Source organism: Bidens hawaiensis, unplaced genomic scaffold (genome assembly GCF_021521415.1).
Source record: "Bidens hawaiensis isolate Kalapana, Puna unplaced genomic scaffold, B.hawaiensis_p1.1 tig00000697_1, whole genome shotgun sequence".
In the NCBI taxonomy this organism is placed as follows: domain Eukaryota; kingdom Viridiplantae; phylum Streptophyta; class Magnoliopsida; order Asterales; family Asteraceae; genus Bidens; species Bidens hawaiensis.
The window spans coordinates 1793133-1807269 of record NW_027491041.1 but is presented as its reverse complement, the minus strand read 5'-3'; the positions used below and the strand labels follow the sequence as shown (position 1 = coordinate 1807269).

Genomic DNA, 14137 nt, shown 5'->3' with positions numbered 1-14137 from the left:
CGGTCAAACGAAACTAATCAAACCATTCATATTTTTAGTTTTTATATATCTCCATTTCATGTAATTAATATTTTATACAATCATTTCACGTGTTTATATTTTCATTTCATGTATTTATACATTTACTTCATTTATACATGTATCCATTTCATGTATTTTAACATAAAGTTTTAACTTAAGTTTGATTTTTGTTATTATCCGGGCCGAACTAAAACTGAAAAAATAACCGTATAAACTTAACCTAGTTAATTCAGTTGAGGCTAATAAAGGGGCCATGTAGTAAATAAGGCCATGTAGTAGATAATATACCTGATAGAGTAGAGCATGATAAAGAGTACATTCATAATATTACCACTCATCTCAAGCTAGTCTCTAGTAAGCAAAGAAAACAAGTATATACTTGATTTCATTTCATTTCATTTCATTTCACACTGAGACGGGTCCAATATTGTTGTAGTACGCTTCATAGATTTAGAGCTTTTTTCATGTGAAGACACGATCCGGATCTGCCGCTCCTTCTCCACTCTCTCTCATCTCTCACTCTCACTCTCTCTCTCTCTCTCTCTCTCTCTCTCTCTCTCTCACACACACACACTCTTTATCTCTATCTCCACCTTCAAGCTAGAAAGAAATGGATGAACAGTATGGGATAACGGATCTAACTCACTACATGAATGGACGGCCGATCTTCACCGCGGTCCAACAGCCACCACTGCAGCCTCATGACCTTCACTATGACATGGCTTTGTTGGGAGGTGGTGGTAGTGGGATGTTATTTCGATCAGACTCCACCACAGGCACAGGCTCGACAACTGCAAGCCTTAGTGCCGGTGGTGGTGGTGGTGGGTTGGATATGGAAATTGGTGGTGGTGGGAATTGTAGGTGGCCAAGGCAAGAAACTTTAACTCTTTTGGAAGTCCGATCAAGTCTTGACTCTAAGTTCAAAGAAGCTAATCAGAAAGGACCCTTGTGGGATGAAGTTTCAAGGTTTCTCTCTCTCTCTCTCTCTCTCTCTCTCTCTCTCTCTCTCTTCATAACATAATTTCTAACACTGTAACCTTTATTGTTCTTTATCATCATCACCATTATCATCTTATAAATCTCTTGGAATGATCTTTTAGTTGTTTAAAGACAAGAATTTTGGTGTTTTATAAGTTTTATAAAGCTAAGTTTTGTATCTAAGAAACACAACAATTTGATACACATGAAGTTTTTCAATATTATTTTTCTGTTTTATCATCATCGCCATTATCATCTGATAAAACTTCTTGGAGGTTTTTTTTTAGTTGTTTAAAGACAAGAATTATGGTATTTTATATGTTTAATAAAGCTAAGGTATCATCCAAGAAACACAACAATTTGATATACATGAAGCTTTCAATATTATTTTTTGGTTTTTTATCGTCATCACCATTATCATCTTATAATTCTTCTTGGAGGGCTTTTCTAGTTGTTATAGACTAGAATTTTAGTATTTTATAAGTTTAATAAAGCTAAGTTTTACATCCAAAAAACAAACAATTTGATATTATTACATGAACCTTTTAATATTATTTTTGGTTAATATTTTCTATCTAACCATGCTTCAGTCTTTTAATGACTCCTGTTTTGGAATTCATAGCTTTATTTCTGTATACTGATGTAGCCTCAGTCTTAAAATTGTTGTACAAGAACTCACCTTTCATTAATACTCCAATTTAGGTTAACAGTTTGCGCAGACCAAGAAACAACATGAAACTTGTACTCCTAAGCAAAGATCACTATCACTTCAGTCTTTCTCTTTTTCTTGTCATTGAGTGTTCTGATCAACAAATTTAAATGTTTTGTACAATTTTATTTAATTCTTCTCAGGATAATGTCTGAAGAACATGGGTACCAAAGAAGTGGGAAAAAATGTAGAGAGAAGTTTGAGAACTTGTACAAGTATTACAAGAAGACTAAAGACGGTAAAGTCGGACGACAAGACGGGAAACATTACCGGTTTTTCCGACAACTAGAAGCTCTCTATGGCGAAACTAGTACTAGTGCTCATCCTAACCCAACCCCATTTTCTGACCCTCATCATCTTGGAATTGAAACTTGTGGTTTTCAACCTCATCAACACTCAAATAATAACTACCAAGAACTCCTTAAGCCTGCCCCTTCTAGGCTTTGTGATAGTCCTAGCCTCTCCAACAACTCGTGCGCTTTCGACACATCGTGTTCATCCGGCTACAGCAATCCAAGTGCATTCATGGAGAAGAGTGATTGTGTTGATAAAGCGAGTAACAAGAGGCGAATGGGGAAACCAGGTTGGAAGACGAAGATCAAGGAGTTTGTGGATGCACAAATGAGGAAAGTTATGGAGAAACAAGAGGAGTGGATGGAGAAGATGATGAGGTCTATAGAGCAAAAAGAACAATAGAGAGTATTAAGAGAAGAGCAATGGAGGAAAGAAGAAACTGCTAGGTTTGAGAAAGAGCACAAGTTTTGGGCGAATGAACGGCATGGATGGAGTCTCGAGATGCCACTTTGATGGAAGCTTTGCAGAAGTTAAATGGGAAGGAATCACATCATAAGTCTTCTCCTGATGAACAAAATTTACATAATAATACCAGTGGGAAGATTGACACCAATGTCAATCACACAGATTGGGGTGAACATGAGCTCACACGGTTAATTCAGCTTCGAACGAGTATGGAAGCGCGATTTGAACATTGTAGTGGGCATGTGGAAGAGCTTCTACGGGATGAAATTGCATCAAAAATGGGTTGTCTGGGGTACAACAGGAATGGTGTAACATGCAAGAGCAAGTGGGATAGCATAAATGAGTTCTTACTGAGAACCAAGAAGCGAAAAGAGAACACGCGAAGCTCCAATTCGTATACGCACCCGAACAATAACTCGGTTCCTCATATCTTTCATCATCAGGCTGGAAATTATGGTCCAGCCGATCAACGACTCGTAGCATCAAATGACGAGCCGAATGATGGTAGCCATAGGTTTCTTGTGGTTGATCATGAGAATATGTGGGATGGATATGGCATGAAGTTAAGGATGGGTGAGGATCATTAGCCTAAAGGTGTGGCAGATTTTAGGAAATTAAAGATGGTTTATTTAGTCCGTGGGAAGTTGATATTTGACAAAGTTTGGTGTGAAAGAGATGTGTGAATAAGTTGAAGTTTGACTGAGGTTCTTAATTATTATGATAAATGAGATGCTTCAGTTGTATGTATCTGTATGCAATTATTAACTTAAAACATATTAGGAATTCTTGCTTCATTGTTTCTTGTAATTAATTAACTAATAGTCTATATCATCCCAGGATTATTACTCTTTATTCTTTTATTTCCTTTATATTTTGCATGATTCATGTCCTATGTTTGGAGATGTATTGTCTACTTATGAAGTTTTTAGTAAAGTGAATATAGGACTTTCATTTTAAGGTAATGGATGATATTCTCTGATCTGGTGGATTTGGTTTTTGCTACAACTTAGCCATTTAGCGGTTGTCCTTTAGCATAAAATATCATTGAGCGTTGATGCTCAATAAACTTTTCCAGTTCAGTTTCTAGGAAAACGGAGGAACACATTGGTATTTGTTAAAATAATTCAATTTAGTTGTAAACATGTGGAACTATAAGCACCTAGTTGTATTTGTCTGTATGGTTAGGGTTTGGTTATAGGTTGGTGATGAGCAAAGGGGTTGTTGTGGTTGTTATATAGAAGCTAAGGGACTAAAATTGCATATTAAAGACCCCGGAGAATAGAACGTTGAGTTCATGTGATCGGATCAGTTGAATGAGTAATTTTTCTTTGAATCCCTCTCAACGTTTTCTTTCAACGATTTAGGGTTTCACAGAATCAATTGTGAATATGAGAGCAAGTCATTGTTAAATGATCAAATTGTTTCAGATTCAGTTGTGTTAATCATTATTACTTCATCACATTGATGAGGTTGTGAGACTTTTGTCTTTGGTAGGCTAGTTCGAGAGTAGATTCTGTTGGGCCATAATCTATTTATTATTAGTCGTTTGTATTGTTTACGGCTGTTATGTATCGTTTTTGTTTATAATGTATTGGGCCCGAGACCATTGTAAACAAGAGCCCATTGGGCCTTTTATAATAGAAAGCTGGCATGTCATGCCTTCCTATAAATAGGAAGCATGTGCATGCCTCACATAAGGTTTTGGAAAAACCTTATCTATCCAACTAACTCTCCACTTCTATCAAAAGCCGTATATAACAAAACTACAACGAAGATCCGAGATCTAAGGTACCTAGTATGATTTCCGCTAAGCACTAAGTTAGATTGATCCAACAATTGTTGTTATCCAATAATTGTTGTTAGACATAATCAGGATGATCGGGATCCTCAAAACCTGGTGGTTACTTGACGTAGATTTCTTCTTTTACTTTCCCGTATAGGAAAGCGGTCAACGAATGATAAACTCTGTAAGGAGTTCTCTGAGGTTATGCGGTATCAGTTCGAGATGAGTTCGTTGGGCGACATGACATTCTTCCTGGGCTTGCAAGTTGAACAAAAGACGGACAGGATTTTGATACACCAAGAAAAATACGTCCAAGACATTGTTATGAAATTTAGGTTTAAAGATGCATCTGCATTTATGACGCCGATTGCTACTTGGCCTGTCCTAGCTCCCGATCCATTGGGAAAACTAGTCGATCAACACCTTTATAAGTCTATGATTGGCTCCCTAATATATCTCACAGCAAACAGTCAAGACATCATGTTTCCTGTTTGCCAATGTGCAACACATCAGTCGGATCCAAGAGAATCTCACATGATCGTAGTCAAACGTATCTTCATATATCTCCAAGGAAGGCCTCGCTTGGGTTTGTGGTATCCAAAAGAGTCTCCTTTGGTATTGCATGCATATACCGATAGTGATTACGGGGGTTGTAATCTTGATTGAAAGTCAACATTAGGAGGATGCCAATTCCTAAGTACATTGCCGCATCCAGTTGCTGCTCTCAAGTGATTTGGATCTAGCATCAGCTGCTGGATTACAGTTTGAATTTCTTTAACACCACGATCAAATGTTATAGCAAGGCTACAGTTACTATTGTTAGAAACTCGGTTCAGCACTCAAAGATAAAACACATTGACATCCGAATGCACTTCATTCGTGATTGTTTTGATCGTAAACTTATCAATATTCAAAGGGTCCATACCAATTACAACTTTGCTGATCTCTTTACAAAAGTTTTTGATCGTGCCCGATTTCTATACCTTGTAGAATCGCTTGGCATGATTTCCTTTGAGTAGGTTTTATCATTTTTATTTTAAAATTGTAATCTTTTTTAAAAATATGTCACAATTTTAGAGGGACAAAATTGAGTTAAATTTAACTCACTAAAAAGATTTCAATTTTATTTTAAGAATAACAAAAACAAATCATTTGATTTACCAAAAAGATTTTATGTTGCTTTAAGAAAATCTAAAAATGTTCCAAAAGAAGTTGACCCATTTAGAGGGAGTCGGATATTTTGAAACTTATAAAATGTTGTGAAATTGATCTGACATTTGGAAAGTGATCACACATTGATTTTGATGATCCTAGCGTATAAAAAGAGTATATCAAAAGGCAACAAGTTCATCGTCTGATGTGTAGATAGGCTTGACAAAAAAGTAAATGTCATGAGATATAAACATAAAAATCTGTCTATGCTAGTGGTTATACATTCTTGAAGAAGTTACATGACTCCAGTAAAGTCATATCAATGAATGTTGAAATGCAAATAAATATGTCATACTCAAGCCTCTCTTTATCTGATCACAGTTGTCTTATGAAGTCAAGTGTCAATTTTAAATTTTTGTTAAGTCAAGAATATTGTCAAGAAAAGGAAAAGAAAAATAGTCAGAAAAGAAAAGAAAAGAAAAACAAATTGAAAAGTTATTTATCTTAGGATTTTTAACTTCTAATTTATTTCTTTATTTATTTTGATTCAACCCTTGGATTGTCACTACGCGATAATATGGTATTATCCGACCGAACAGTTAAGGCCCTGAGTCTTCTTCTTTGTTTTGCTTTCTTTCATTTATTTAAGCATTGGACTTTCTCCGCGTGATAATATGGTATTATCCGACCTGATTATCAAGGCCTTGAACTTTTGCTTTATTTTAATTCTTCTAGATAGAGTCAAGTTCCCATAATAAAGTGTCAATGTGACAATAAGCATACTGTGATCAAATAAGAAATGTTTAAGTTAAGTTGAGGTGATATGTTGTCACACCCCAACCTAAGCGGAAATGCCGGGGCGTGAGCCGATTGTTCATAACTCAAAGGTACTATCATAAATATAAACGGCAATATCTATTAAGTTAATTATTTCATTCAAATTACAGTGCACAAATATTCACAACACAAGTAAATAATTTAAAACAAATAATCTAATCAAGATAAATATAATCTTCAATAAATTCTCTATGGTCTTTTCTAGATGTCCTTTTCACGTTAAACATCAATTCAAAGGCAACCTGCATATGCGTAGAAAATAGAGTTTGTCAACTACACATGTTGAGTGAGATTATCACCAGTTTTTGCAATGATATAATATTAATATAATAAATAAAAGAAATAAACAAAACGTAATAAATTGCGGTAAATAAATCAAACCATGAGTAGGTAATAAGACCGTTGCCAAGCGAATCGGGCGTGGGTCAATATTATGATCATACTATAAATGAGAATATGTTGGACCTCTCCGAATGTGATAAAGTAAACAAATAAGTAGGTAGCAAGTATATTTGATAGTTCACACACAATTACACGTTCATTATTTTGTGATATATAGATAATACAAAATACGGGTAATACACATAAGTCCCAAAAACTTGTAAAAATTGAGTAAAATAGGAGATGATAAAACTCACCTTGATTCGTCAGCAAGCGAACAAATATAATGATAAACAAGATAATAACTAAGCGAGTCATCCACTAACGTGTCGAACGAAACAAACTAACTGAACCTGAAACTTTGAGAATAGAAAATATGAGTAAAAACGAACTCGTTGCTACTGGAATCATTCCAAACGGATGTTTAGAACTCTGGTTATGTTAAATTAAATATTTAAACGAGTCGGAACTGATCAGAATCCGAACAGCGAGTCGGAATCTGGGTTTTGGTCAGTAGCCTTACAATTTCGTTACGAGAATAAAAGTCTTTTGGACCGAATGTTGGTTCTGTAACATCTCGGATTTTCCAAACCAGTATTTGTTTACACTTAACCTGACCCGGGAATATTTTTAGATCTTTATCATTAATCAAAATCAAGTGTTTATAAGTAACTAAGAATTTTATTTTCATTTTGTACCCTTTAAACTTTGTAAATTATTTATTCTTCGATTTAACTTTATCAATAAACAAGAAATTGCAACTTTAGAAAGTTCAAGGGCTAGAAGTGACAAAAAAACAAACACCCCTTCCTTTTGGCTGGAGCGCCGTGCGACCATGGGTTCCATAGCCGCCGCATGGCGCCTCCACACCACTGCACAGATTGATTTCGTTTTAATTCGTTTCCTAGTTCATTTTTGGCCCTAAATCGCTTATTTTAGGACATAATTGTAACACCATGAAAATACCCCATCTAGTTTTGGGCTAAAAATGCAAATTTTAAAAGTTAAGGAATTAAAAATGCCAAATCTTGAAGTTGAGGGACTAAAATGAAAATTTGAGTTTTTGGACACATCGCGCTACACGATGGTCATATGAAAAGCTCCGTCGCGCTACGCGATAGAGCATTTAGCATTTCAAGAAAAAGGGGGCGCCGCGCTACGCGACTGCTAAACCCAATTGGTCCATCGTGCTACGTGATGACCAGGTTAAGTAACCCGGGACACGTGGCCAACCACGTGTCAACATGTGGCAGCCTCTGGTTGTTAATTGCGGCGTCACGCTACGCGACAGCCTTGGGGGAAAAGGCCACTGCGCTACGCGATGGTCTGCAAAACTCAGCTATAAAAAGGTAGCTACGGTTTCAACCCCATTCATCCCAATTTCACACTCATTTCACACACTTAACCTAGGGAGTCATGCCAAGGACGTTCCGAGGACTTTTTTCGCGAAGAAACGAGGTGTCGTTACGCTGTTTAACGAGCTGTTGATCTTGTAAACAATGCACAAGCCGAAGTGCTACTGTTTTCTTAAATTCTTAAGTTCCGCCTAGCCGATTAAGGTAGGATTAAAGTTAAGTTACTTTACCAGTTACTTTAAATACATAGATATAACTTAGTTAAGGGTATAGTCGTTAAACTATTAATATTTTCCAAATATTGTTTTATAAAGCAAAGACGTTGCTTCCACGTAAAGTAATGTTACCAAAACTATTATTTGACGAGCACGTAGTAACTGGAAGGGGGGTATCATTAGTAGACTCTTCTTGTCTAAGGAAAGAAATTCGTGTACATCCCAATCAACCGCGGGACCCGTTTGCTTACCTGGAGAAGTTTGCCAACATGATATCCTTTATTAGGCCAAAGCGTGCTGTTCCAAACGTCATATGTAAATCCAAAGTATTTTCATAAAACGGCTATAACTATACTAAGGTTAGGTCAAACCAAAGAGTCTGCTGATCAGACCTCGAGTCTGCTGAATTGAATCAGATTTCAAGTCAGCTGATTAGACCTCGAGTCTACTGAAACTGAAACAGACTTAAAAGTCTGCTGAATAATACCAACTAGGTACTTATGCAAACCTATTATGATATATAGATTAATACCATACTGAAGCCAAGGAGGTTGATATTTCAAAATAATATAAGGTGAACACGTTAACCTTTTACTGTCTGAACTGATTTTACTCTTATAATAGACTGGTTGTTTATTACAAAGAGTCTGATAAATGTTTGCATGAGATATAATCTCTAAAATCGTTAGAATACAAATTAGATAATAAAAAGCAACTCAGACCGAATACACATGTGTCTGGATCCAAACATAACTGATAATTGGCATACAAAACCAAGTCAGTCATAACCAGTTCTCCATAAGGGTTACATAGCCTAAGGGAAGGTTGTCTCTGAACAGGGGCTATGTACTCGGGGAACCTTTGAATTGTGTGTGTAGGGCAGTGGTACAAATCCCGGGAATGGACAGGCATTTCTGCTGAGTTTGTGAAACAAAAAACTATGTTTGTATTTAACGACTGTTATAAATGTTTTATCGAGTCAACGTTTTACCAGCATATAGCTGACGTGTTTTTCCCACCCTTGCAGGTTATTAGATGACAATAGATGGTATACAAGGATTGGAGTCATAGAAGATCGCTCGAGATGTCTCGTTTTTGAATATTATAAATCCTTGTATTATTAATATCACTGTTTTGTAAAACTGAAACTCGGGTGTTTAATTCCTGAGTAATTTTGGTTATGTAAATTAATATTTTAACATTTAAAGACTTCCGCTAAAATGAACCCGCTACTCTGATATATTTACAAAACAGGTACCAACTGTTGGTCACACTCCTAGGCCCTGGATCGGGGTGTGACAGGTTGGTATCAGAGCCATCGGTTTTAGCGAATTAGGCATTAATAAAAATTAGTATCTAAGCTTTAACCATTTATCCAATAAGTAGGGATAAGTTATTATTGGTAGTCTATCTATCCCTAAGTTTATATATATGCAGATGTCGTATACAAATTATTATGGACAAAGACGTCGGGTTGCAAGGAGGTCAAATCATGCCCCTATACCGAGCCATCTGATAGATCTAACACAAATTTTGGTCCTAAGTGGCCAACTGTAACAGTGAACCCGACTGAACCGGTGTACGCAAACCCGGCTGATCTGAATAACTGTAATAACCCGATGAATCCAAATCCGATGAATCAGATGAACCAATATCCTGTTGATCAAATCGATCCCTACTTGGCTTACGGAAGCCAACTAGTATATGCTCCGGGAAGCCCCGAGATGCTAATTGAAATATCTAGTGACACTTCAGAAAGTGTTCCGCTGACTGGTACCCCCGAACTACTATCCATATGATATGGAAGTTCAAAGTAGAATTAAACAGGAAACAAGTACCGAATCTTCTAGTTGGATGAATTGTCACTCCAACCAGAGTCTGTGGCATTTTGGATCACCGCCACCAGGTGCCCAAATTTTAGCAAGACCAACCCAAGGACCCCTCCACTATTCTAATGTTCCTGATTTTCCACCATACCAAGGTCCTGTACCAACTGAGGCTGAAAAAACTAACGAGATACGGGAAGAGGCCCGACTCATTGAGGAATTTTATACAATGAATATTCCCGATGAAGAAATGCAGGCGTATGTTGCAAATCCTCACCTATATCCAAGGGAAACCGCTTATCTTTTTCCTTCTGCATCTGCACCGGTAGGATATCCAACCCTCCTAACTCAGTAATGGACGAATTAAGAAACGAGAGGGTTAAGAAAAAAAAGATAAGCAACAAGATCATCAAAAAGTGTGATAAAATGAAGAGCCTAGTTAAGAAATGGGCCAAGGATTAGGATTATATAAATGTTGTTGTTTAAACATGTAGTATTTTCTATCCTTCTGTACTGTTATGAAATAAAAACTTATGTTTTGTGTTTTAAATCCATGTATTTATGTGATTTACAGAATGTCTGAACAACAAGAAACCCGAGTAAGTCAAGGGAGTCAAGCTAACAAAGCGAAGACCCCTGAAAATAATAATAATTCAATTCCGGAAGAATATATTGGAAGCATACGTGATATGATAAAAAGAAACGGTTTCCTCGTTAATCAAAGAAGCTGTAACTCCATTGATAAAGATGGTGCAAGATCACACGGTTAATTCTAAAAGTCAGGCCAAGTCAAAATCGGTAAAACAAACGCAGCCAAACCATAGCGTATCAGTACATTCAAAAAGAAAATAGACAGAAAAGGAAAAGGATGAAAAGGAATAGAAATAAGAAGGCTATGAAAGTTCCACTGCTGAACTCATCCCGAGTAAAACAAAAAGAGCAAAAGTTAGCACGGGATGTACCTTCAAAGATTTTCAAGTGTATAAACCAAAAGAATTCTATGGGAATAAAGGGGCAATAACAACGCTCCGTTGGATTGAGAAAATGCAATCCATAGTGATTATAAGTATATGCACTGAAGAAGAAAGCATCCAGTATTCTTCTCAGATGTTCAAAGGAGAAGCGCTGGAGTGGTGGAATACATTGATTGAGATCAAGGGAAGGAGTAATATGTATAACCTGGAATGGAAGACTTTTAAAGAATTAATCAAGCAAAGATTCTGTCCCATTCATGAAGTGGATCAAATCCAAACTAAACTTTGGAATCATAAGGTCATCGGTACGAATATCAAGGAATATAATACTAAATTCCTTGAGTATTGTCGGTTGGTACCGCATTTAGTCATGCCCAAATATAACAAGGTGACGCGGTATATTTATGGGTTACCAAAGGAAATTCGTGGTCATGTAAGATCACACATGCCTGCTACTGTCGAGTCTGCTATCGAATTAGTAGGGTATTTAATGGAGAGCATGATCAGAAACAAGGACGAAGAGAAGAAGGGTGTATTGGAAAAGAAGAGGGAGAATGATGAGAAGCGAAGGTTTGAGAGAGTGAAGGAAAGGCCGAATATGTTTAATCGGCCAATGTGTAAAAATTGTGGTAAGAAGCACGAGGGCAGATGTTTGAATCCTACACCTAAGACTGATGTACGCAAGTTTGATCTGTTCTCGACTTGCAATTTCTGTAAAAGGCCAGGGCACAAGGAGGAGGATTGCAGAAAAAAGTTGATTGTTTGCTTTGAGTGTGGTGAAAAGGGACACTTTCGTGCGGAATGCACTAAGAAGAAACATGTAGTTGCAGGCACTAGCGGTAGTGGTGCCAGAAATGAGGGGAGAAAGGAAAATGCCCGCGCTTTCATGCTCAACACTCAAAAGGCAGGAGAATTACCAGATGTAATTACTGGTACGTTTCTTATCAATAACGTTTATGCTAGAGTATTATTTGATTCAGGCGCAAATCAAAGTTTTCTAGATTATAAATTTTGTGATCTATTAAATGAACCTCTAGCTAAGTTAAATAATCAAGACGAAGTAGAAACGCCTAATGGATCCTTGATTAAAATATCTGAAGTATCAACTAGTTATATTTCCTTAGCTGAAAATGATATGCCAGTTCAATTGTTACCTATGGAGTTAGCCGGGTTTGATGTTATCCTAGGAATGGATTGGTTAGCCGCCAACCAAACCCGAATATTAAAAAGCTATTGAAATCTTAACTCCAAATAGGAAGATTATTCGAATAGCTAGTGATAAGGATTCTGGTAGAATTGGAATTATTTCAAAAATAAAAGCAAGTCATTATTTGGGTAAAGGTTGCTTAGCATTTATGGCTTATGTAACCAAGGAACCCGAGTATAAGAAAATAGAAGAGGTCCCAATTGTCTCTGATTCAAGGATGTATTCCCTGATGAGTTGCCTGGAATTCCACCGGATAGAGAAGTTGAATTCAAGATAGATTTAGTTTCGGGAACGGCTCCAATTGCTAAGTCTCCTTATATATTAGCACCAACCGAAATGAAAGAATTAAAGAAGCAATTGGATGAATTATTGAAGAAGAGATTTATTCGGCCAAGTTATTCACCTTGGGGAGTTCCAATTCTGTTTGTAAAGAAGAAAGACGGATCCATGAGAATGTGTATCGACTACCGAGAATTGAATAAAGTGACGATCAAAAATCGATACCCACTTCCAAGAATAGATGATCTCTTTGATCAGCTACAAGGGGCTAGTTGTTTTTCCAAGATTGATTTAAGATCCAGGTATCATCAATTGAAAGTTCAAGAAGACATATCCAAAACTGCGTTTAGAACCCGGTACGGACATTATGAGTTCACCGTTATGCCTTTAGGACTCACTAATGCTCCGACAACATTTATGGATATGATGAACCGAATCTGTAAGCCATACCTGGACAAATTTGTTATTGTTTTCATTGATGACATTTTAATATATTCCAAGATGAAAGAAGAACATCAAGCTCATTTGAAGACCATACTGGAAACGTTAAGGAAAGAAAAGCTTTACGCGAAATTTTCTAAGTATGAGTTCTGGCTGTCCGAAGTACAATTCCTCGGACATATTGTTAATGAGAAAGGAATCCAAGTAGATCCAGCCAAGATAGAAACTATTTTGAAATGGGAGAAACCCAAGACCCCAACGCAAATTTGAAGTTTTCTGGGGTTGGCTGGTTACTATCGGAGATTTATTCAGAATTTTTCAAGAATAGTGGTTCCTTTGACATCATTGACCCGAAATCTGTTAAATTTGAATGGGGACCATAGCAAGAAGAGGCATTCGAAACCCTTAAACAGAAATTAACAAATGCACCTGTTTTAGCCTTACCTGAAGGGCAAGAGAACTTCATTGTATATTGTGATGCTTCACATACGGGCATGGCGTGTGTTTTGATGCAAGGGAAAAAGGTAATTGCTTATGTTTCACGATAATTAAAAGTTCACGAAAAGAATTACACCACACAAGATCTTGAACTTTGAGCTATAATCTTCGCGTTGAAATAATGGCGACATTATTTATATGGTGTAAAATTTACCATCTATACTGATCACAAAAGTTTGAAGTATATATTTTACCAGAAAGAATTGAACATGAGACAAAGGTGATGGATGGAGACATTGAATGATTATGATTGTGAAATTGTGTATCATGAAAAGCCAAAAAGTGTATGATGCTTTAAGTAGAAAAGAGCATGAAAAGCCAAAAAGAGTACGAGCTTTAAGGATAGAACTCAAAATTGATCTATTAACTAAGATTAAGGAAGCTCAGAAGTTGGCACTAGAACAAGAAAATATAAAGGCCGAAAAAGAGAATGGTACAATAGATCAGTTGGTAAAAGGCGACGATGAGATACTCAGATTAGGGAAAAGAAACTGGGTGCCGATGGTTGGAAGTTTACGAGAGAAAATCTTAGAAGAAGCTCACAAATCCAAGTATATGATGCATCCGGGTAGTGATAAGATGTATCATAATCTTAAGAATGATTATTAGTGGATTGGAATAAAGAAAGAGATTGCTTGTATGTGGCTAAGTGTTTAACATGTTCAAAGGTCAAGGCTGAGCATCAAAAGCCATTAGGATTGCTGACACAACCTGAGATCCCG

The 14137-nt window shown here is 36.7% G+C and overlaps 1 protein-coding gene and 1 pseudogene across 2 annotated transcripts; both read left to right on the top strand.

The window, feature by feature from the left end:
- Positions 1-407: 407 nt before the first annotated feature.
- On the top strand, positions 408-3188 carry LOC143531824 (trihelix transcription factor PTL-like; annotated as a pseudogene). Its single transcript, XR_013135089.1, has 2 exons — positions 408-987; positions 1852-3188. The product of XR_013135089.1 is annotated as a trihelix transcription factor PTL-like (transcript).
- A 7872-nt stretch (positions 3189-11060) lies between these two features.
- On the top strand, positions 11061-12227 carry LOC143531250 (uncharacterized). The gene is made up of 2 exons (XM_077026589.1): positions 11061-11922; positions 12028-12227. The coding sequence occupies exons 1-2, from the start codon at positions 11061-11063 to the stop codon at positions 12225-12227; spliced, it is 1062 nt and encodes a 353-aa protein (XP_076882704.1).
- Positions 12228-14137: the final 1910 nt, after the last annotated feature.